The 24050-nt window shown below is 40.1% G+C and overlaps 1 protein-coding gene across 4 annotated transcripts in view; it reads right to left on the reverse strand.

The window, feature by feature from the left end:
* The window catches only part of LOC113013209 (uncharacterized), a 52831-nt gene that overhangs the window by 22337 nt on the left and 6444 nt on the right, over window positions 1-24050 (reverse strand). For all 4 annotated transcript variants that reach the window (XR_013904147.1, XM_026153930.2, XM_080295057.1 and 1 more), the window contains exons 8-11: window positions 23738-23900; window positions 13850-13961; window positions 11122-11212; window positions 3814-3900 (exon numbers count right to left, since the gene is read on the reverse strand). Coding sequence is in view for 3 of the 4 variants with exons in the window: in XM_026153930.2 (XP_026009715.2) it covers window positions 3814-3900; window positions 11122-11212; window positions 13850-13961; window positions 23738-23900 (453 nt within the window). In the remaining variant the exon portion in view is untranslated. The remainder of the gene's footprint in view (window positions 1-3813; window positions 3901-11121; window positions 11213-13849; window positions 13962-23737; window positions 23901-24050) is intronic.

Here is a 24050-nt window from a genome sequence, read left to right on the forward strand (position 1 = left end):
AGTTTAACAAAAACATTGCATCACTTCACATTGAATCACAACCCTTTTTATTCATAGTCTCCTATTTTCAGTGGCTCAAAGATAATTAGACAAATGAAAGTAATTTTAAATATATATATATATATTTTTATTTTTTTTTAAATAAATTGATTAAAATCCTTTGCAGTTAATCACTGCCTGAAGTGACATTACCAAAAGCAGTGTCTCTTGAGATACTCACTCCAGCTACCTTAAGTTGCTGCTTGCTTGTGGGTCTCTCTACTTTCAGTTTTGTATTTAATAATTGTAAAGCATGCTCTATTGGGTTAAGATCAGGTGAATAACTTAGTCATCCAAGAATATTCCCTTTCTTTTCCTTGAGCAACTCTTGAGTTGCTTTTGTAGCACGGTTTGGGTCATTATCCATTTGCATTGTGAAGTGCTATCCACTCTTATTACAGCCCAGTACATCCTGTTACTTCTAGCAGCAGTCTCACCATCATTAAACACTAGTAGCCTGGTTTCCCTCATAGTCTTACATACCCATGCTGTTAACATTGCCTCTTCCATGTTTGACAGATAATGTGATGTACTTCATATCATCATCTGTTTCTTTCTTCTTATCATACTGATACAATTTATTAATCTTGTTTCACTTTTCCAAAGACTTTTTTCCCCAACCAAGCAGGCTCTTTAACATGTTTTCTGTCTAATCTGGCCTTTCTGTTCTTGAGTAGGGATGGAAACTGATAAGAATTTAGCCATTCCGATTCCATTATCGATATCACTTATCGATTCGATTACCAATTTAAAATCTCTTATCGATTGTCATTGGGTTCTCATTGAGAGTCACCACCATCGCTAAGCAGCAATAAAGAAATTACATTCATGCAGATTAATTGCACGCTGTGGGTCAAATGTTTGTGCGTGTTTGTTCAGGTATTTCCCCTTTTTGCTGTTATCACTGTTGGAGATGCTACTCAAAAAAGTTATTATTACACATATTACCTGAACACTTCCCTTAAAAGTAAAGCAGTACATAACTTAATTTCTCCTGCAAAAGGTAATTTGTTATATTTCTTGTTACATTGCTTTCATGTTACTCTGTAATATCTGAAACACACTGCTTCATAATCACCATTTAACAATATAAACCTGAGGTTATGAAAATGTTAGACTTTGTATAAAAATGGCTTTAATTCCTAAACAGTTAATGCAGTGCTTTTGTTAAACCCCTTGAATTAAAGCTGCAAGCCTGCACTTCAGTCACATCTTGATTGTTTGATTTAAAATGCACTGTATTGGTGCACAGAAGAAAAACTACAGAAACTATGTAAATGTCCAAAACTTTATAGACCTAACTGTGTGCAGCTTGTCCAGATACGTTTTCTAATATATGTTCTTTATTTCATTTGGATGCTGCAAGCTATAATAGGCTCACTGCTGGCTCCAAAAGCAAGGAGGCCAAGAACACCCACTGGTAATTGAAAACCGCAGTTACAAAGAGAAGACAATTAGCCCAACCTGAACTCAAAGAAGAAAAACAGAGCCGAGCCTCCCAGATTGTCTCTGTTTTCTGAGGAGAAAAGATGACTTATTATACTTTTCTGTGCTTTTTTATTTACCATTGTTACAATGGTGAATGTCCACGTTAAACCTGAGTTTCATATAATTGGATCAATGTATTTACAACTAATCCCTTTGAACCAATGCTCCAGGAGATGTATGCTGTTAAAAAGGGGTATGCCAAATAAGGCTATGGCAGGCACAGAAGCCCCGCCCACCTACTAAAGAAACCTGGCTTAAAGGGACAGTAGCCTTAAAGTGGGAACTAGAGTGGTCTGAAGAGCTTTGGTATAAGATAATAAGGATTATTTTTAGTTGTCAATCATTTAAAGTCTAGTAGAATCCAACAATAAAAACATGGAGTTAAAATTAGAATAATAAGTTCCCTTTAACGGATAAAGTGAATCTGGTAAACATTTGTATATTTCTTTAATGCTAAAGTTGCTAAAGTTTCATATTCATATTTGATGTTTTGTGCATTCAGATGAAGTCTGCAAGGCTTTCTTTATTTTTGTGTTTTTTTACTACAGCAAGGCTTTCTGTCAAATTACACAAGATTGTATTGTGTCTTGTTTTAGAATAGTTCACCATTTATATATCTACTGAAAATACTACATTTGGTTTTATCATTCTGTACATCACAGCTTCAGGTGATGCCTCCCTGTCTACTGCATCAATGGCTCTGGCTCTGTGACTTTGCATTTCTTATATGTATATTTGAAATAGCTGCACACAGAGCACAGCAAATGTTTAAAGAAAAAGCTAGGGCCACAATGCAGAGTAAAAGCTGTCATCCTTGCAGTGAAACACCAACAAGCACATCACAGGTGAGAAGCATTCCCACAGTGGTGACTTTGCCATTTTCCCTCCTCAAGTCCTGTCTGTCAGGTGGCAGGTAAATCCTTCTTAATGTTAGTGCCTTAAGAAGCCTGTCGTGTTGGAGAATCCAAGGATTTGCAACTATGTTGCGACTACGAGGACCCTAATGTTTGAACACACTGTACTAGGAAGGACCTAAATCTGAAGTGCACCTTACCTTTTTGTCACAGTGTACCTGTACGCAAATACCAAAGCTTTTGATTGAATGACCTTTTTAATAACACAGTAGAAAGAAAACAATATCAGAAGCAAAAAGCCAAGAGTAAATTGAAACTTAATGAAATTGCTAATCTTTCTTGTCGAGTCATCTTGCCGGCACACAATATGTTTGTCCCTGTGTGTTAGACAAAGAAAAATTACTGTCACAGTCAATGGATTACAGTGCCATCATTCTTATCCATTGTTTCTCTTCATTCTCAGACAGTCAGCAGACAAGAGATTAGGGTTGAAGCACTGATGCTGAAAGAAACAGAAGCTTGAGAGAATCACATAAAAAAATGGCTGAGGTGCTGGGGGGCATTCTTGTCTGCCTGCAATATCTTTACACCCTGCAGTCCCCAGTGCCAATAAACAACAATGCGCGATAAGAGTGTTAACGATCAGTCTGACTAATGATGAACAGGAATCTCTGGATACTCGAACTACACAAACCAAAAGCATTTCAGGTGTTCGTGTAAGGGTTAAGAAGATACTAAAATTAATATAGATATAGATATATATATATATATATATATATATATATATTTGAGTTGGAACTTTGTGTGAGTGTGTGTTTTTTTCATTTGATTTTACCTGTATTAATTTAAAAGTGTCTGTCTTTGAAGTGGGTCTAGAAGTTTGCAGAAAGAAGAAAAAGTCATAAATCTTTCCACATCTCTTCCTTTGTGATAACTCCAAAGTGAGTTTTCATTGGGGTTTTTTGATAAGGATTTTCTTTTAAACTTTGGTGGTTTTAAACCACCTGCAGAAAAATTAAACTTGATTTGATTAAGAGCCATCTTTTCTTCTCCGTCAAATGAAGAAAAGTGTCTTAAAGTGCTTCTCATGCTTTTGTGTTTTCAAGACTCTTAACATTCCAGCAAATAGAATAGAAACTACTTCACCCGCCACATAAAACCTAAAAGTCAAACTGAAGAGGGGGGAAAAGCTTTCATGTATTAATAGTATTTTGTGCACAGATGTTCTTTTCATTTATGTCTAAAGCTACGATGTATCTGGGCATTAGCATTTGCATTAGAGAATAAATTTGCATAGAGGTGTTTGATTATGTGCTGTGCAGTCTCGTGGTTTTACCCTTTTTCAGCCTGTAGAAATGGGGCAGACTTTAAACACAGCTCAACATCTAATTCGACCTTTGATTTGACTCTGCTGGTGATCGAGTGAACTCACGGGCTGCAGGTCGTTCATGCTGATCGGAAGCTCTCTCAGAGTCAACAACAGGTCGAGTTGTGTGCTCAGGTAGGCGATGTTGCACATCTGTAGCAGAGAAAAGATGTAACGGTAATGAGCTGTGGATATACAGAAGAGAGCGCAATTATCACATCATCACACAGCCTATTTCCATGTGATTATTCAGAATTATCTAAAAAGCAGAGCTGCTGGGAGATGCTGGGGGGAGATACAGTCATCGGATGGCTGAGGCTTGTTCTCAGATTCAAGATTACCGCAGGCAAAAGCAGAGAGCTGCAGGCCTGTCGACAGGCTGATTTAACTGAGAAACTGAAGGCTTGACACTTTGAAACGATTGGCTGAGCTGCCTAGTCGACCTTTGTGTCTGTGCTAACCTCTAATAAATCATTCTTCATTGTCAGACTGGCTCGCTGATGCTCAGGTACCATCTCCCAAAAGGCAAAGGGCACCTAGTCTGACGGACAGTTACGGATAGGTATCAGGATTAGTGTTAGAAATCTATACCATGTAATAATTTCCCCTGTTGTGGAGGATGACACATCCTTCTGTGTCAGTCTAATACCGCTAAAAGGACATCACCCTGGGCTAAAAACTAAAAGTGTTTGCTTATTTGTCACTGTCAGATTTTCAGGTATTTTGACAACATTTTCTATAATGCACAAGATGAAATTTTCATCTTCACCAAATCTGATTATAAAAACGAAAACATTGCAACTTTTCTACTGCGAGACAGCACACTTTCGCTTTGTGAAAAATAGCCAGCTTTCATACATACACCGGATAAAACCTCCTATACATTGTAGCGCGAGACAGACTGCTATATACAAGAGTATGACAACACAGACAGCATGAGTAGGATTTGATTTATTTTAAGAAAAATACCTACGCTTCATCCCTAATATATTTTACCTCAATGGAAAATATGCTTCGAGGATGCCACTCTTATGTCCACAAGCATCCTGAGAGGGAAGTGATTACTCAGAGCTGTAAGGCAGATAACCAGACCATTTCCAACTGTCAACAGCAAAGACAAGACTCTGCTGATTTGCAAGCTGCTCTGTAAAGCTGTATTTACAGCACGGAAATGTTTGCTGGGCACTTAAACTGTATACTATACACTGTAAACAGACTTTTAATTCACTTTATTATACAGTGCACCTACTCTATATTTAATCAATCAATCAATCAATCTTTATTTATAAAGCACTTTTCATACAAAAAACAATGTAGCACAAAGTGCTTTACATAGTTAAAAACAGCCCACCCCACCCTCCAACTCACTCCCCACACTCTCATTAACATAAAATGAGAGTGACATAAAACATTTACAACAAAAAGAGAGTGGACAAGGCACTGTTTGCCATCTAACTACTGTATATATAGGGACTAAAAGAAGACTGATTGTACAACTTTATTAATTCACTAGATGTACTAGAAGAAGCCATTGGGAGCCATCTGTACAATTATTTGAAGATATATTTAAATGACCTTTAATTTAAATGGTCAATTAAATATAAAAATGTCACAAAATCCAAATCTGATAAAAAAAGACTTCAAAGCTTTGATGTCTTTGCCCCAAAATAAGATTTTAAAAGGCATTTTTTTCCCATTAATGTTTTTCTACCTCCATCTTTGCTGTTTCCAAATTCTCCATAGATTTTAGGTTCCCTGTCTCTCTGATGTTGTTTCTGGCCTCATTTTACTTAGTAGGATGACAATTGAGACTTTCATAATGTTTGCTTAAAACGTTGCAGCTGTGGGTACATCTAAACAGTGGATAGAAGGTGTAAACTAACTGAATCCTAGAAAAGGTGTAAGGATTGTAAAAGATGTTGTGCTTCTTGGCTCTGTTGTTCTACCAGATGTTGGGTGTTGGAAAAAAGCAGTTTTGTTAAATGAAACTGCACAAGTTTCTAGGCACGTTTGTCATCATATCCAACACAGAAGCTTAACCGTCTAATGCTCTTTGTATCATATTTGATACATGAGTTTGTGAGACCTCTATCTCATCAACATGATCAATGCTTGCCATAATTTCAAAATGCTACGGACAAAACTCTTTTTTTAAATATATGATACAGAACATGATATAGCAAAAAAAAGGATTTTGTTGTAAGGGTTAATAAACATGTCAGTTCCAAAACATCTGAATTTTCTGGCTATTTTTTGATGGGTTGGGTCTTACCAGGTTAAGAGATGCTGAAGTCATGTGACCACAGTGTAGTTTGTTTATATTCTGTCACGGGCTGGATCTGTGACCCAGCATTTTATCTTCATTTTGGTATTTGTTGAGTTATATTATTATTATTATTAAACATGTATTTAGTTCTTGTTGTTGCTGTTATTAGTTTGGATTTTAGTCTTCTTGTATTTTGATATTACTTTATGTTAAGTTCATCTAGTTATTCCTAAAGCTCATAGTTGCTCAGTGTTTGTTTTGTTTACCTAGATCCTTTCGCGTCGTCACCCCTTATGTTCCAGTCCCCCTTGTTGGTTCATGTTGTCAAGTTAGTATTATGTCTCCGTCCTTCATGTTTCCTGTTTTATTTTGAAAGAGTCTGGTAATGTATTTAGTTTCACTTCCCGTCCCCTCATTAGGTTCATGTGTGTCAGCTGTTTCCCCTCATGTGTTTCCACTTCCCTAATCATCCACGTGGGTCTTTAGTCTCTCTGTTTCATTCAGTCTGTGTTGAATTGTCTGTTTCCTCCCACCACGTTACCTCAAGTTCCATGTATGTCATGATTCTGCTCAGGTTGTGTTCATGTTTCATGTACTTGTTGTTCATAGTTTTTTCGCACATTCCTGGGTTGAATCATGTTCATGTGTATCACCATAGTTATCACAGTTCAGTCACGATTATCATAGTTTAATTTTCCCAGGATAGTTTTTAGGTTAGTTTACGCCCTGTTGCCTTTGCTTTATTTTGTATTCATGTTTTATCAGCCAAAATAAATGGCTCGCCTTTTGTTTAAGTTTAGTGTGTCTTCTCATCTGTGTCCGCACCCGGGTCCTCCACACACACCCCACACAGTCTGCCCCGCAAACCGTGACATACCCCTAATATTAATGTTTTAATGGTGTAGTGGTTAACGCATCAAGGGTTTGAGATTGGAAAGAGAAACAAGCTCAGCTTCATAAGCTGGCTTACTTCTTGTGTCAGTCCCAAAGCGGAATAAATGTGAAGATAGTATCAAGAAGGGTATAAACTCAAACTGCAGATCCATCCACTGTGGCAACAACTTAATAAATAAGGAAGCAACCAAAAGTACCTTATTTACATTTGATAAAGTTTCATCAAAAACAGTTTTTCTCCCACGGAACTTTTTATTTTGCCGTTAACACAAGAGCTCATTTGTTATTTATTAAAAAAAATAATCTAATTTATCATTTTATCAAGGTGATTCCAACTTCCAGGTTACTGTACAAAAATACGTCATCTCTGCGGCAGCCTATTTCTGCTGTTTAAAGCACCATTAGGAAATGTCAGTTAAGGGAAACGACAGAGGTCAATACATGTTTGGGAACAATGACTGCAAAGGAGCTGTGGAAGAGTCATGCTGGCACAATAGTGCTAATGCCCTCTTTTCACAGCGCAGCACTGATGAACAAACTGCTTGTGTATGAAAGAGTTTTCAGTGGGAAATCTTACACACACACTAATCACAAAAGTCAATGCCTGAAGAAAAAGTGATGTTAGAATTGAGTTAGTTACTGGGGGGTTTGTATTGGGTTGCTTTTTTGTTTTTTGGGGGGATTGGCCACAATCGTTATGTTTGTAGAAAAATGAAACTAAACAGTTTCTGATGGGGAGAAATGTCAGCTGTTAAACTGGGTAGAAAATTCTGCTTCAAGCAGCCTGTAGCACACGAAGTAATGCAGGGATAAAGAAAAGAATGGATTTCACTAAATACCAGTGCATTCTGAATGCAGTTGTCCTGCAGTCACTCAAGACACTGCATACTTCAAAATCCAACATACTGTTGAGCTATTCAAGAAAGGTAAGAGGAATTCCTAATTCAGTACAGAAGGACTGGCTTCAAAAGGTGCCTGTTTTATGCACCAAAATTACTGATCTGAAGTTTCTCAGATAAAATAACAGCAGTGCAAAGAGTATTCCATTTTAATGTCTGCTTGCTGCAGGGCTTGAGTTTTCTTTTCACTTCAGAAATCAACAAATTGAGCAAATTAGCTCAGGGGTTCCCAAACTGTTGCTTCCAGCTGTATCCAATAAGTAGTTTTATTGATACTCCGTAAACAGAGAATAATTAAACAGTTGCTTGAAGGTTCCAACATAATGTTCAGTTTCAAAATACAATAAAGCACCAGAAGACCACACATGTTGTAAAGTGTGTACAAGGTGTGGTGCAAAAGCATAAATACTGACTATCACATGTCTTGCATAGAAAACATATTCAAATTGTGTTAGGATGGCACGGTACTTTAGATTGGTTTGGCTCACAGAAAGAAGGTGCTGGGGCCTTTCTGTGTGGCGTTTGCATGTTCTCCCTGTGTCTGGGTGGGTTCTCTATGGGTACTCTGGCCTTAGGTTAGGTTCACCTGTGATTCTGAATTGGCTAAAGGTGTGAATGCAAGAGCGAATGGTAGCTTTTCTCTCTGTGTGAACCCTGCCACAGTCTTTTGGCCTATCCAGAGTGTACCCTGTGCCCCTGTGGGATAAGCTCCACCTTCCCCATGACTCTGTATTGGATAAGCGTAAGAGATTGGATGGATGGATGGATGGATGGATTTATGGGGTGGATGTCTGGAATGAATAAACCCCGCAGAACATTAGTTAATGGTATTTTAGTTTGAATACCTGTTAGTTGACAATAATAAATAAAACTGATTTTGTTGTTTATTTAGTAGAATCCAGCCTGTCTGCATGGAGGTTTGAGCCTTCAGAGCCTTCAGAAGTACATGAGGCTTACGAAGGTGTTGCCACTCAACCCAGGCTTGCATACGAAATCCCATTTTAAAAAAAACACACTGTCAAATATTCCTGTGTGGCAGTGTGGGCTGCTCTGGCTGTTCATCTGCTAACCCTGCTGCAACCTCGAGCCACCATATCACTGCCAACCTTGCTGGAAAGTGATAACCAGATGATGCCTGCCATGACAGCCGTGGTGTGTGACTGAGAAGGCAGGTGACTCAACAAGTTCTCGTGAGCAAAGTGCTAAATGAGCATGCATTGGATGCTGCTTTAATCGTGAGATCTGAAATTTGCTATTTAAATTCTTGTAATTGTAATTCTGGTAGGGTAGAATTCGTGCAGTGGTTAGTTAACTGTTATGTTATGCAGGAATGTTCTGGTTTTCATCCTGCTGCCCTTTTTTGTTTACAGTTTGCACGTTCTTCCGCCCGCGTGGGCGCAGTATAAAGACATTCACTGGTTTTGCGGTGATTTTAAAATCGCTGTAGGTGTAAATCTGAGTGTGAATGGTTTTCTTTCTGTCTGATTTGGTCTGTGATGAACTGGTTACCCAGTAACCAGCTGGGATAGCCAACAGCCTCCTGTATCATTCTCTAAATCAGTGCTTTAGACTATCCTAGTTCAAACTGGGTTAAACAAAAGTCGTGTTTTTCTTTGCATTTCTTTGGGAAGTGAAAAGACAAACTGCAGTAAGTTTAAAAAAAAAAAACAGCATAACCAATCCTTCTTTTTGTAACTGTAGTATGGCTGGTATTCCTACACAGAATATAAAGAACAGAGTCATCAGGTGCTGCCTGTCACGGTTGACAAGAGCACTGCTAAGGTACAGGGTACCAAGAGCATGTCTCCCAGCATGGCGGGGTCACATTAAGGTAAAGTTCACAGTAAAGGGGAGAAGGCTCAGTGAGAAATGACACTCCCACCTTCAACTTTAATGCTCAATTTCAGTGTGCTCCACAGCATGTTTCTGTGTGTGTGTGCAATAGCATTCCCTACTTGGAGGGATTGCATGCACAGAAAAACACTACAGTTTTTTCAGTGATACTTCTGAACGTTGGTACTGATGTGGTCACTGATCAGGTACTTGCTTTACTATTTCCCAACCTTGTACTACTTGAGAAGTGGACAGGATGGTAACAAAAAGTGGTGCTGGTACACCTAGCGAGTAAAGCATAAGGTATTGGTTAATTGGCATATTGGCTATTTTGTGATCTATTAGTATTAGCCACAAAGACTAATAAATTTTTAAAAGTAAAGTAAAGATGAGAGAAACATCCTTCAGATAGCAAATGTGAGAAAAATCTTTTTATGTCTCATTTGTTAATATATTGGAATATCCATTCATCCTCTTCTCCTTGTCAGGGTCGTAAGTAGGCTGGAGCATATTCCAGCTATCTTAGGGCGAGAGGCAGGGTACGCCCTGGACAGGTTGCCAGTCTTTCGCAGGGCTAACAGACATAGACAGAAAACCATTCTGGTAACCAGAGTTACCAGTTAACCTAACCCCACTAACTACATGTGTTTTGGATTGTTAGAGGAAACAAACACGAGCAGACCTGAACTCAGGACCTTCTTGCTGTGAGGCAATAGTGCTAACCATCATGCCACTATATTGGAATATCATGTTTCTAAATGACCAATTATTGGTTCCCAATTCCTAAAGTAATAAATTATAATTAGCTCAATGAAGTGGAAACTTGAAAAAAATAAACTGTTATAAACTATATTCTATTTTCAACTGTATTCCTGTTTTTGATGCAGTTGTTTGTTATCTATTTCCATTCCCTGTGAGTGGAAATTCAGTTTTAGCCATTTAACCAAAGGCAAAAGAAAATCAAGAAATCCGAAATGTGTGGTTGAAACGTTGCAGCATTAGAGCAGAAAACAGAGAAAGAAATGATCCACATGTGCGAGTGTGTGTGTGTGAGGATTTCTACAAAGCAATGAAACAGGCTGCGCCTCAAAAGCAGTTTGATGACTGCAGTCTCCCCTGCCACCGAGAATGAAGAAGGCCGTCAATGAAGCACAAGCCCGTGTTTCTCATTAAATTTTAAGTGCAACTTATAAAATAAGAGTGCATTTGGTGCAGCCACAATGTCACGCTTAGTGTCAATGCAGGATGTCAAAAAAACTGGTTTGTAATGAATTTAGTGGTAACATTTGTACAATTTAAAATGCAGTGTGTGTATTGATCAGCTACAAGTTAGAAGTTTATTTTATTGAACACTGATGTTTTAGGCCTGCATCTTATTGTAACCATTCCTATTGTTTTATGTTAGCGAGCTTGTATGTTATGAGCGTGTATACCTAATTTTTAATTGCATATGAAGATGATACATGTAACTAAAAATTGTACCTCCATCATGTACTGGTCCACAATATGCAGTTCAGCTACAGGTCCTTTGTAGGATTTGTACCTTTCCACATCTTCCATGGTGGGGACATACCTTAAACATAAAACAATAAATAAATAAGAAGAAAATGTTTGCTGTTCTTTTTACATACAGATGCTATTTACCTGTTAAAATAACCAATCAGATGGTTTCACAATGAACATTTCTTGCCAAACAACAGTTTTAAACATTTTTTGAGTATATCATTGTCCTGCTATTTCCCCCCTTTCTCCTCTGAGGCTTAGTTCTGAAAAGGTGATTTCATACTCTTTTGAGCTTTAATCAATCACTTGTCTGCTCTCTGTCTGTCCGGTCTAATCAAACCACACTCACATAGTCCTGACACTTCAGATTATCCGAGTCTTTTGAGTTTAATTTGTAATCAGTAATACCTAAATATATTCGTAAAACTCGATGCTTATTTAGTCATTAATATTCATCTGGTGGATAAATACGGAGCCCGTTTAGAGGGCTGTAATAGTCTGGGTCCTTCAATTTTATGTGAATTTGCCAATCAGTCTTTTCTTTCCTACGTGGTTGGAAAATAAGTTCCAGCTGATTTGGGAGACTTGCTTCAACATCCTGTAGAAATCTGCTGCTGCTGGAAAAACAACAGTGCCAACGTGATGTCTGATTTCTTTTTTGCCTCTGGGCTTATATGCCATATGTCATATGAGATGTCTATGTTCATTTCCCTTTTTTTTCATATTTGCCTGTATGTCATCTGGGACGGTTAGTCTTGTTAGGCTTTTATGCCTCTCAGTTTTAATCAATTTTACACATTTTTCTCACCTACATTCATATCACGTACATTCCTTTACAAAATTTGATGTTTGATTTGTTTGCTTTTTATGTGCCTTTTGTCTTTTAGTCATAATGTGTTCAGGGGCTGAAGATAAAAGATAAGCTATGTGGTTAAATCTGACAGGCAAGTGTAATTAATGAAGATTAAGTCAATTTATTTAGTAATTTGTCATTGTCCAAGGTCAATAAATGTTCAGAAATGGACTTTTCTGGCCACCGACAGCAATCAGCAATTATATATAAACTGAACAAAGGCAGATTTTTTTTCTAAGTTGATATGGTGCTGTCAACAAATACACCCTAATATCTTCCACACATGGAGCTACAATATGTCCACCTGATGCATATATAGTTCCCAGTGCAAGCATTAGGTAAGAGTGGTGACAGTACATCACACAAATAACAGAGTTTATAGTTTTCTAATTAAAAATGAAAAAAAAAAATCATAGAACATGGAAAAAAAAACAACTTAAAATCAAGAATGAAGAAAACCTTGGTAACAATCAAAAGCAGAAATTTTCATTCCAGAACTGATATCTTTTTCTGTGCCACGGTGAATATTTTATTGCCAAGGGGGAAAAGCGCCCATCCTCAAACAGTATGCTGTATGTGGAGCTATGAATTTATTTTCTACTGGTTAACAACACTGTGTCAGCTGTACATATTTACAGTCTTTTGTTTTTATTTTGATAGAGATATTTGTTAGTATGGCCCGTGTGTGAAATTTAGAGCGACATTTGACTAAGAATAGTAGTACTGTATGAACCTGAGAATTATTTCAACTTATTAATCTTTAAAAAAGAGTAAAGAGTTGAATATGACGTGTCGCCATGTCAAAAAGGTAAAAACACATCAAGTGCAGCTATCTCTAATATCAGTCGTTGTTTAAGCATCAGAAAAAGACGCATACATTTAGACCTTTAGACTGACTTTAAAATTTTATGTTACATTTCCTTTTTTTGTCATATGTACTTCTCCCTTTTGATCTTTGTTCAGGTATGTCATCACATGTTTTCTTGCTTGGCCCCATGAAGCGATGCCATTAGACTGACTTCTAGTAGCCAAGGGAAAGGCGAGTGATTAAAAGCCAAGTAACGCTGATGGTCCTCGTGAGCTTCTATAAAGCAGCGAGACGTTGATGGGAAGAGCCATTTATTCACTTGCACTGAATTTGAACCTCTCTCTCGTCTTAAACTGGGCTTCCTACTTCTGTCATTCCTGTGAGTTGTGACCTCAAACCATAGACATTCGCCTTTTCACGAGTCAGCCTATGTGCCACCGGAGTAGCACCGGTCATCAATATTGCAGCACCTGTTGGGAGTGGTTCTTTCAAGATTGTATTCCTCAGGACGACGCCACCACGCATTAAAATATATATTATGTTTTCACAGAATATATAAAACCGTCCCCACAGTACATTAGATCAGTTTTGCCTTCCAGGAGGTCAGCACACAGAGTCACTAAGTAAACTGCAGGTAAGAATCAGGAAGCATTTTACCCACTTGCTGTGTTTTATTCCTGAGGGCATGTCAATAGTTTCCATCTCTGCAAATAACCCGAGATAAAACTTTTATTAGTGAGCTGCTCTAGTAAAAGGTTCTGGCATCTGCTCTTTAGTATTAAAACACAGTGAATACTGCTGTGTTTCTTCCTCACATGAATTGGCAGCGGTTTCCCCTGTTTCACATTGTCCTGGCAGTAACATGGACCCACATCCCCGTTGATGATTTGTTTAGCATCTAGTTTCCAAAGGCTTTACCTCTGCCAATGAAAACACACATCAACCGCCCACGGACTTGGGCACAAAAAGATGTTCACCTCTCAGCTTCAGTTGTGACACTATAAGGAGTGAATACAAATCAGCGTTTTTTTGGCACCAAGTCATACCTCCTCAGAGAGGTGATGTGCTCATCAGACAGGCCTCCATCTTTCTCATTAATGATGAACAGTTTGTCCTTCAGCTCTCCCGGTTGCACCGGAAAACTTTTGAGAAAAATGTCTAGGAGAACAATAGATTAGAAAAAGTCAACACACTCAATGGTACATGAAAGCTTTTCTCTTGACAGATAGTCCTCTTATCCTGCGATGAAATGACTCAAAAAGCATTCTGAAGACAAAGGGTCCTTTGCTTAATTACTTTCTTCCAAATGCCTAAGGGAAATGAACAAATTTGCATTCTATCAAGTCAAAGCTGATGTGATTTTTTTTTTTTATAGGAAATGCCTCTGCATAATTCAGTAGCTGTGAGAAGACTTCATTATGAGCATCAGCATTTAGACATGTATGTAATATGAACAGTGAATTCTATAAAATACACTCACTTAAGCCAGTCTGACACACGGGCTCTGATTTGGCAATTTTAATTTAATATGTTATGAGGCTAAGTAACAGAAATCCTCGACTCTGAATGCTGATCATGTTGTTTAAGACATGTTGACTGAATAGTTTGATCGTCTGTTCACACATTTGCTCTCAACGGTAGAAAAGATCGGGTGGACTGTCCCGGGCTCTGTGGGGCCGGGCGGTGCTGCTGCACTGGGCCCCGGTCTGGATGGGCCTGGGCCCCCTTTCCCTGGCGGGTCGCAGAGAATGGGGGTGCCTACTGGGGTCAGCGGGGGAGCTGGGTCACTTGCCCCTCCCTTCCTTCCCTCCCCATCTCCAGCTGCCTCCCTCTTCCCGCTCCACCACAACCACCCACACATGCAGGGCCTTGGAGTAGGGGTGTGTCACCAGGGTGCAGAGGAGGCTACCCCCCCCCTGTCCCCTTCCGGCTGCCTCTGCCTCAATTTTATCCCACAACTTAGACATTCACATTAATCACACTCTCATTACACATACATATAGGATCTTGGGGGTGGGCACGATACACGGAATCCAAATTACCATCAGGGTGTACACCTCACCCCCAGCGTCGTTGCCCACCTCTCAATTTTAAATACACGTAGACATTGAGGGCTAGCAGGAGGGACTATGCGCTTACCTGCTGCTCTCTGGCAGGTAGCTCCATGCCCTCCTGGGTTTTAAATGCACACATGCATCAACACTACAATGAGCGGGTGGAGGGAGGTTTGGAGTCTTCTCTCACCCCCGTTCTCTGCGGCCTGCTGGAGCGGGGGGGCTAGGAGGAGTTGGCCGTCCGACTGCGGTCTGGAGTGTGGGGCCTCCCTGCTGCTGCGGAGTCGGGGCGGTACGTTGGTGGTTCTTTGTGTCTGAGGATGGGCGTCCAGGTACACACCGGCTCACTCCTTGGCGGCCGCTTATCGGGGCCTGGAGCCTGGGGCTCGCTCGGGCCACTTCGGAGGTGGGGTGCCCCCGGCCTCTCGGCCTGGGGCTCAGTCACTCAGGCACAGGTGGCTGCCGGCGGAGCTCACGGACGCGTCATTGCAACCCCCCCTGGTTTCTGCGCCGCGGCTGCTGAGTGACCCCTCATCTGGGACTCTCCTCAGCTCTTTCTGGGACAGTGGCGCGGCTGCCCCTCTGTTGGTCTTCCTTGGTCTCTTGTGTTCTGGGGGCCTCTGGATGTCTGGAGTTTTGATCTCCTCCATACCTGCTTCATGCCCTGGAGGACGGGTTTGTGGCCCCCCCACACCCTCTAGCAGATCATTACATGAAGGGACCTTTTAAAAACAAGCGCATCCATGCTCACAGGTGTACACACGGGTGATCACACACACAAACTACACCCTTTTTGGCTCCTACCTCAAAGCACACTGTGTTCTGTTGATCTTATGTGCTGCACAATAATGTTTAATATTTAGTATTTACTGTCATATTCCCATATATCATTGTGATGTTGTTTATTCTATTACTCTTGTTCTCTTCTGCTTGTTTTCTTTTTTCTTTCTCAGCAGGTGATCCAGGTGATTGATATATGCATTTTTTTTTCTCTGCCCGTTCTGTTGGTTTTTGTTTTTTGCCCTTCTCCCCCGTCCCTCTTCTCAGCTGTTTCTCTTTCCCTCTTTCTTTCTCCCCTTCTTTCCCCCAGTCAAGTCTGTCCCGTATTCAGCAAGTGAAAATAAAATAAACAATAAAAGGTGAATCAAATGGACCATAACGGCAAGGCTGGGATGGTCAATTTGGTAAAGTAAATCCGTTGGGCATCTTTCTTTGCCTTTAGACAATAATTCTGATGGCAAAAGAGCCAAACGGGACAGGCAAAAAAAACAAAAAAAAAAAGATCGATACCACTCTCATGTTTGGCTGCTGGTATATGAAACTGCAACAGCAGTTTATCTTTAGAATAATGACTTGTTCTAAAATGTGCACACACGTCTACCTCTAACATTCACTTAATAGTGGATTGTATTTTGTTCTTTTAATATGTCTATCCATCTATCTTCTTCCGCTTATCTGGGGCCGGTTCGTGGGGGCAGCAGCCTAAACAGAGAAGCCCAGACCTTCCTCTCCCCAGCCACCTCATCCAGCTTGTCCAGGGGAACACCAAGGCGTTCCCAGGCCAGCCGAGAGATATAATCTCTCCAGCATGTCCTGGGTCTGCCCCAGGGCCTCCTTCTGATGGGACATGCCCGGAACACCTCATCCAGGAGGCACCCAAGAGGCATCCTTGTCAGATGCGCGAACCCCCTCAACTGGCTCCTTTTGATGTGAAGGAGCAGCATATCTCTAAGGGAGACGCCAACCACCCTTTGGAGGAAGCTCATTTCCGCCACTTGTATCTGCGATCTTGTTGTTTCGGTCGCTACCCACAGCTCGTGACCATAGGTCCCTCACCTAGGGACGTAGATTGACCAGTAAATTGAGAGCTTTGCTTTTACACTCAGCTCTCTCTTCACCACAACACACCGGTGCAGCGTCCGCATCACTGTGGCCGCTGCACCAATCCGTCTGTCGATCTCCCTCTCCCTTCTTCTGTCACTAATGAACACGACCCCGAGATACTTAAACTCTTCCAATCAGGGCAAGAACTCGTCCCTGACCCGGAGTGGGCACTCCACTCTTTTCTGGCTGAGGACCATTGCCTCAGATTTGGAGGCGCTGATTCTCATTCCCACAGCTTCACTCAGCTGTGAACCGTTTCAAGGCGAGCTGGAGGCCATCACCCAATGAAGCTAACAAAACCACATCATTCATGAAAAGCAGAAATGAGATTCTGAGACCATCCAAGTGAAAGTCTTCCACCACTTGGCTACACCTAGAAATTCTGTCCATAAAATTAGGAACAGAATCGGTGACAAAGGGCAGCCCTGGCGGAGCCCATGACCCACCAGGAACGAGTCCGACTTATTGCCGGCTATGCGGACCAAGCTCTTGCAACGGTTGTATAAGGATTTAATGGCCCATAGCAATGGGCCAGACACCCCATACTCCCGGAGCACCCCCCACAGGACCCCCCGAGGGACATGGTCGAATGCCCTCTCCAAGTCCACAAAACAATGTTTAAAAAATAACAAATTAAAGCAATAATTGAAAAGTTGAAAAGCCTCCCTTGTTATGCTTGTAGAGAGCTAGGCTAGCTCTTCAACTGCCTCCAGCATGTAGCCAGTCGTAGGATAAGCTAGACCGCTGCTTGCAGGCATACGATGCAACTAGTGTCAATCTTATGTAACTCTAAACAACTGTCCATAAAAAGGGTGACTTTCAACATTTGCAGTCCGAAGTAGTAGTTGAACTGCTGAATCCAAACCATCAAACTGATTAAAAATGGGCTCATCATGTTAAATGAGGAGCACTGAGGTACAAAGCTGTAATCATCACGTCTCTAAATCCTTGACATTAAAGACTTGAGACAGTAATTCCCTTACCAGGACCAACAGAGGACGAATCATAACATCAAACATCCAAAACAATTTTGAAGAACTACTAGTCTCCTCGTGAGTAAGGGTTAGGCTGTCTCATCTAGCCTGAAACACACACACACACACACACACACACACAAGTGCAAATTAAGCCCTTTGTTGGCTGGCACTCAGACAAACTGGGCAATGCCCTGGCAAATTAGAGTATGGAGATGGAGAGTGTTTCCCATCGGGTGCATGAAGCCACAGGTGTACTTTTAATTAGGAGTGCGACATTTTCAGTCATTAAATAGGCAGCATGCAGTGGGGCTCTCAAGGTAAATAACCATATGAGTCGGACACACAATCTAAACAGAACTGCACTTTGATCATACAAATCCGCAATGGATCTCATCTAATTATGGAACTGTATAGCTCTATCACATTAATTCAGTACAATTTTGAGGTACTTTGAGTATCTCCATTTAATGCTACTTTCTGCTTCTACGCCATTTCATATGGCACTTTTTACTCCTCTTCTGTTATCTGACCAGGTATCTGGTAGCTTTATTGTTTATAGTTAATATTATTTTTTAACAAATATTCACTTGAAGCAAAATGTGCGCATAACAAAGCAGTTTCACATTATTTTCACCATTCAGCCAACAATCCCTCAAGTCAATGGATTCAGTTCAGTTCAGCTTTATTTATATAGTACCAAATCACAACAATAGTCACCTCAAGGGGGTTTATAGTGTAAGGAAAATAACCTGCTATAATACAGTGGCAACTCCTTGTGAGCAAGAGATAGTGGGAAGGAAGAACTCCTTCTTAACAGGAAGGAGGTGGTCACTTGCCGCAAGACACACAGACACACTGTGGAAGAGAGCCATTTACTAACAACTAACAATTGAATGCAGAGTGGTACACAAACACATTGCAGCAAGAATAAGGGAGGACTCTGAGTCACCTGATCTAGACCTGAAAGCTTTAAGGCTAGAGAGGGTGTCTGTCTCCCAAAACCAAACTGGGAGCTGGTTCCACAGAGCAGAGGCCTGAAAGCTGAAGGCTCCTGATTCAGCCCAAATCAGTGCTTAGACTAGGAGCAACTGGGCAACACACTACAAAGAGTACTGATACATTTACCTAAGGAAAGCTGTGGGTCCATCTTTCACATCAAAAACAACACTTGACCTGGGAATAAACCATTCTGTATGATAACATTCAGAATCTTTTATAATTTATTTAAACATTGTGCTGGCATCCAGAGAGGAGTCACGGCTATTAGCGTTTAGAAATTCCTAACACATATTCACAGACAAACCTTGTATCAGCGTCCTTCATGTGCTCTAAAGATAGTTTTCAAAAGAATGCAAAAAAAATCAATATGAGCTGCAATCTTGCTGTGAAGGGTCTACTGGATTTCTGTAGAGTACTTAAATGCAGTGCACAAGTACACAGATCAATGCAGCATTGTTCTATGCACGCTTGATGCAGCTGATGTTCCAGCTTGCCCATAAGGATCATGCTGATTACCATATTAAACCCCTCAAAAACACAAAACAATAGTAACACAACTGCTCAAGCTGTCTAGTTCCATCTGCCTCAGTGCGTAACTGCACTGTTTTTAAAGACACTGTGGATACAGTAAGGGAGCCAATGTATGTCTGATGCTAATTATCACTTCTGGGTTTGTTAATTAATTATTGATCACATATCTGTGATGTTATTATATTGAGGTGGAGTCTCACTGTCTACTGAGGTGAGGTGTTCCTGGCTTTGTAAAAAGAAAGTGAGACTTTGCATGCACACTGGCTCCCAGTTTAATGGGATCAGATGAATAAATAGTGTGGCGAAAAATGAGATATGAGACGAATAAACAGCATGAATTTAGGCAGGTGATAAGCATGCAAACAAGAGCGGGAGGGGCATGTCGCTTATGTGTGCATGTGTGTCGGGGGCGGCAGGGACGGGTGCTATGGGATAGAGAGGGACAGAAGGAAAGAGGAGTCTGATTCCCAAATTATTCCGTTTTATGTATCTGGGTGGAGATCATGTGTTTTTAAACAGGCAGAAATCACCTCTGGACTAAGTCTGTTCTAAATTACAAAAACAAAACTCAGTGTTTAAAATTTGCCTCAAAGTCAGATACAAAATGCAGCAGTGCAGCAAAGGTAATTAACCATTACTTCTCAAGATGCTCTTTCTTCGGTATTAGCATTTTATGTTACTCATATATCACTGCAGTTCAGATGTTAGGCTTACACAATACAATAATTTAAATGCATTGATATAGATCCAAAGTGTCAAATTTGGCTCCACCGTGGCCCACTGCGACCATAAAATACTATTTACAGATGAGCCACAACATCCAGTGTTGTGAGATGAAGCCAAAGCCAAGTCATAAAACTGAAACCAAAGTTACAGCACAAAAAATGATGTTTTGCAGTTACATAAACACGTTTATTCTTACATTTCATTTACCAAATAAAAATTGGTGATTTTTTTTAAGTCACCCTTTAGAATTTTATAAAGGTTAAAATTTTGCACAATCAGCAACTAAATGCATTTAGCCCAGATGACCTGCTGAAGTTCAAACTGAGCTTCAGAGTGGGGATAAAAGGTGATTTAAGTGACTTTAAATATGGAATAGCTGTTGGAGAATGGTCTGAAAAGCAGGAAATATCCAGTGAGCAGCAGTTATCAAGGAGAAAATACCTTGTTCCTGCTAGAGGTCAGAGGAAAATGGCCAGAGTGCTTTGAGCTGTTAAAAAGGCAACAGTAACTAAAATAACCACTCGGTACAACATAAATATGCAGAAGAGCATCCTTGAACAAACAACACGTCGAACCTTGAAGCAGATGGGCTACAACAGCACATGACCACACCAGTCAGCTAAGAACAGGGAACAGAGGTTACAGCTAACATAGACTCACCTAAACCGGACAAAATAAGATGCCTGGGAAGGTTTGAATTTTGTGTAAACGGCAGGAAATCTTGGATCCATTGACTTAAGCATGCAGACTGAAGCAGTCAGGGATCGAACCACCAACCTTCCAATTACTAGATTATAGAATCGAAAGTTAGGCTGTTAGTGGCAGTGTAATAGTGTGGGAGACATTTTCTTAGCACACTCTGGACTCTTTAGTACCAACCAAGAAATGTTTAACCACCACACTAGGAATGTTGCTGATCATGCCCATTCCTTTATGGTAACATGTACCTATCTTCCAATGTCTGCTTCCAGCAAGATGATACACGTTACCAAGCTTAGATAACATCAAACTGGTTTCTTGAGCATGGCAGTGAGTTCACTGCATTCAAATGCTGTCTACAGTTGCCAGATCTCAGTCTGATAGAGCACTTCATGATGTGATGGATCACATTATCGATGTGCAGCTGACAAACCTGCAGCCACTGTGTGATGCTATCATGTAAATATGGGCCAAAATGTCTGAGGAATGTTTCCAGCAACCTTGTCGAATCTATGCAGATCTTCAGGTAACGGGAAGTCCAACCCTAATAATGTGCATCTAATAAAGTTTCATAGTGTATTTACTGAACTGTACCTCTCAACTGTTTTTCAGGTAATTATGTGGGGCATCTCTGCTTAAACTGCACAGAAAATAGAGGGATTGATAGATCAGTGGTTATCATACTGGCTACCAGTGATGGGAATAATGGCATTAAAATAAACGACATTACATTTTTCAGTAATGGGTAATCTAACTAATTACTTTTTCTATTATTACAATGCCGTTATCTTTACACATGACTATTTTTTAGCACACAATGGGTTGAAGCTGTCTTCCTCCTACTGGGAGCTGGGGGGGGGGAGAACAATTGCATGAGTGCTGCTGATGAAGTGAAGTAGTCATGGTAAACCAACCAGAGGTAGACTTGGGCGAGTGTTCACATACAAACATATACAGACAGAGGCACAGTCATGGAGATCCCAGTTAATTCAAATTTAGCATTATTTTTCTCTCAAAGAGAGAAACGTCAAGAATCTCTATGTGAAATGGGATTTATGTCCTGGAACAAAATGCTTTTCCACATCAGCTGTAAGCAATTCGACTACTTTTGTTGCACCTCTCAATGTCAAAGCTGCAACAAAGCTGGTCACCAATAACGACGGTGTTGATGCTAGCAGGCGCAGACCAAACCCAGGTGAGGCTATCGTGAGCTCAGCAAATAACAGAAATGGAGCGACGCCATCTAACAGTCTAAGCTTGGTTTCTCTTCTCCGCAAACATCTGTAGCACAGACTGAGTTAAAAAGACTGATGCTGCCTTTGTCAACAGTCTAGTCAAATTTCTTTAAGTCTCTTATTGCCAAGATACCGGCCAAGGAGGGGTAGGCCCACCAAGCAGAAAGACTTTTTCCAAATACGTAGATACCCAGTACTTTAGTGTTTAGTGTTTGCTGTTAGTTCCTTCGACTAAAGGGCCCATTTATTTAATTATATATTCAGTTTTATAATAAACAATTGAATATGCACTTTAGTATTTTCAAGTATATTTACTAATTTATATTTTAGTATTTTACTTAAGATGGGATCAAAATTATTTTCCATATTTAAACTTTTTTTAAAGTTACTTTTCCTGGTAATTAGTTACTTTTATAATATTGTAACTCATTTGTAACAAGTTACTTTTTGGAAGAAGTAACAGGCAACTATAACTAATTACTTTTTCAAAGTAGCTTGACCAAAACTGATTAGCACTAATTAGCAGGTATCTGTGTCTATCTTACAGACAAGCTTGCTATAGTTAGCATTTCACTCTCCTCTCCATATGTGCTCACTTCTGGTGACAGTTTCAAATCAAGGCTTCACAAACCAATATGCAACATCATGAAGGCTACAGCAGTCTTTCATATAGATTCTACACTTATACATAGTTGTATTAATAACTATAATCCAGTAACAGAAAACTAAAACACACATGCACAACCACTTTTCTTTCCTGGGAATATACTTATCGCCTTTCACTTAAGTGACATTTTGAACTTTTTAATTTTTTGTATTAAAAATGACACTTTCAATAGTGGTATTAATAGGACCAAATAAATAGGAACTGAAAGGAAGATGCTTTTCCTTGTTCTTCAAATGTTTTTAAAGCTAGCAGCAAAAAGATGCATGGCCTTGAGTTGCCTTCGGGCTCTCATCTCTCAGCTCCTGCGCCTGACAGAATCAAAGTTTCCAGGTCAGGGAGGAGCCCTTGATACAGTATTCTGTATCAAGGCAGGAAATCACTGCCGTTGTCGCTCAGATCCCCTATCCATATTTTATGAATATGTGAACTCTAATTATGTTGCCAGTCTGCACATTCATGCTGATTCCATTTAGCAGCCCACCACCACATCTGTATCGGTTCACGGTAACTGTGCTACTCGGAGGACCTGTGAGAGGAAGCTTCTGAAATGTTCTCCCCTGGCATGGCTCTTGAAATATACAAGCCACATACACTCAGTTAATCAAAAGTGAAAGGCCATTAGATGAGAAATAGAATATGTTCCAGTCCACAATCACTCTGCAGAGTCCATGGACAGTCATGTCACTGCTGGATTGGTGACATACTGCCCCCTGCAGACACAAATACAAATCATATATGTGCTTTGCACAAAATGTGTCTCAACTATTGTTTGAAGAGAGAATACTGGCAGCATTTTTAACCCTGAAAGAAAGTTGTCAGGTCAGCTTTCTCTTAACTGGGCATAAAAATCGAATTTATTAAAAATTCAAAGGACCTCCTGACAATAATGCTGTTTCTGCAGAGAAGCTGCTCTCTCTGTGTAGTGCTTCCCTCTGGTGGTTGTGTAAACACATGTTCTAATTTCTAATTCACTGGAGAAATAAGCTCCTTTATTTGACTTAATCCGGAAGAATGGCTTTTCATTACAGCTTGGAAATTATACTTATTATTTTGCAGAGGAAATCTAATCTTCTTCTTAAAATGCTGAAAATTATATGTTTCTGTTGGCAATATTTATGAGCAGCTTCACGTCAAAAGTCATAGACATATTTATTGTACTCACTGAAGTTGTGTGCAATCTTCTGGTTCAGCATAATATGCTGGGTATTATTTGGCTCAACGACACCAACTGTCCGAAGATCTTTAACAGCAAATTGCTTGTGTAAGAGTGATGTGTCGATTTCAATCCTCCCCATGCGTTCCTGTATCCAGAACGATTTTGCAATCTGCCAACAAACAAATGAATTCAGTACTGCAACAATTTAATTTTATGAGGAAATCAATGTTAATATTACAAAAGAACAGCACTTGAAAGAAATAACTGACAGACAAAACAAAGAACAATTCGCAGCAATAATGAAGAAAAAAACAAGCTG

This window comes from Astatotilapia calliptera, chromosome 20, assembly GCF_964374335.1.
Source record: "Astatotilapia calliptera chromosome 20, fAstCal68.1, whole genome shotgun sequence".
In the NCBI taxonomy this organism is placed as follows: Eukaryota; Metazoa; Chordata; class Actinopteri; order Cichliformes; family Cichlidae; genus Astatotilapia; species Astatotilapia calliptera.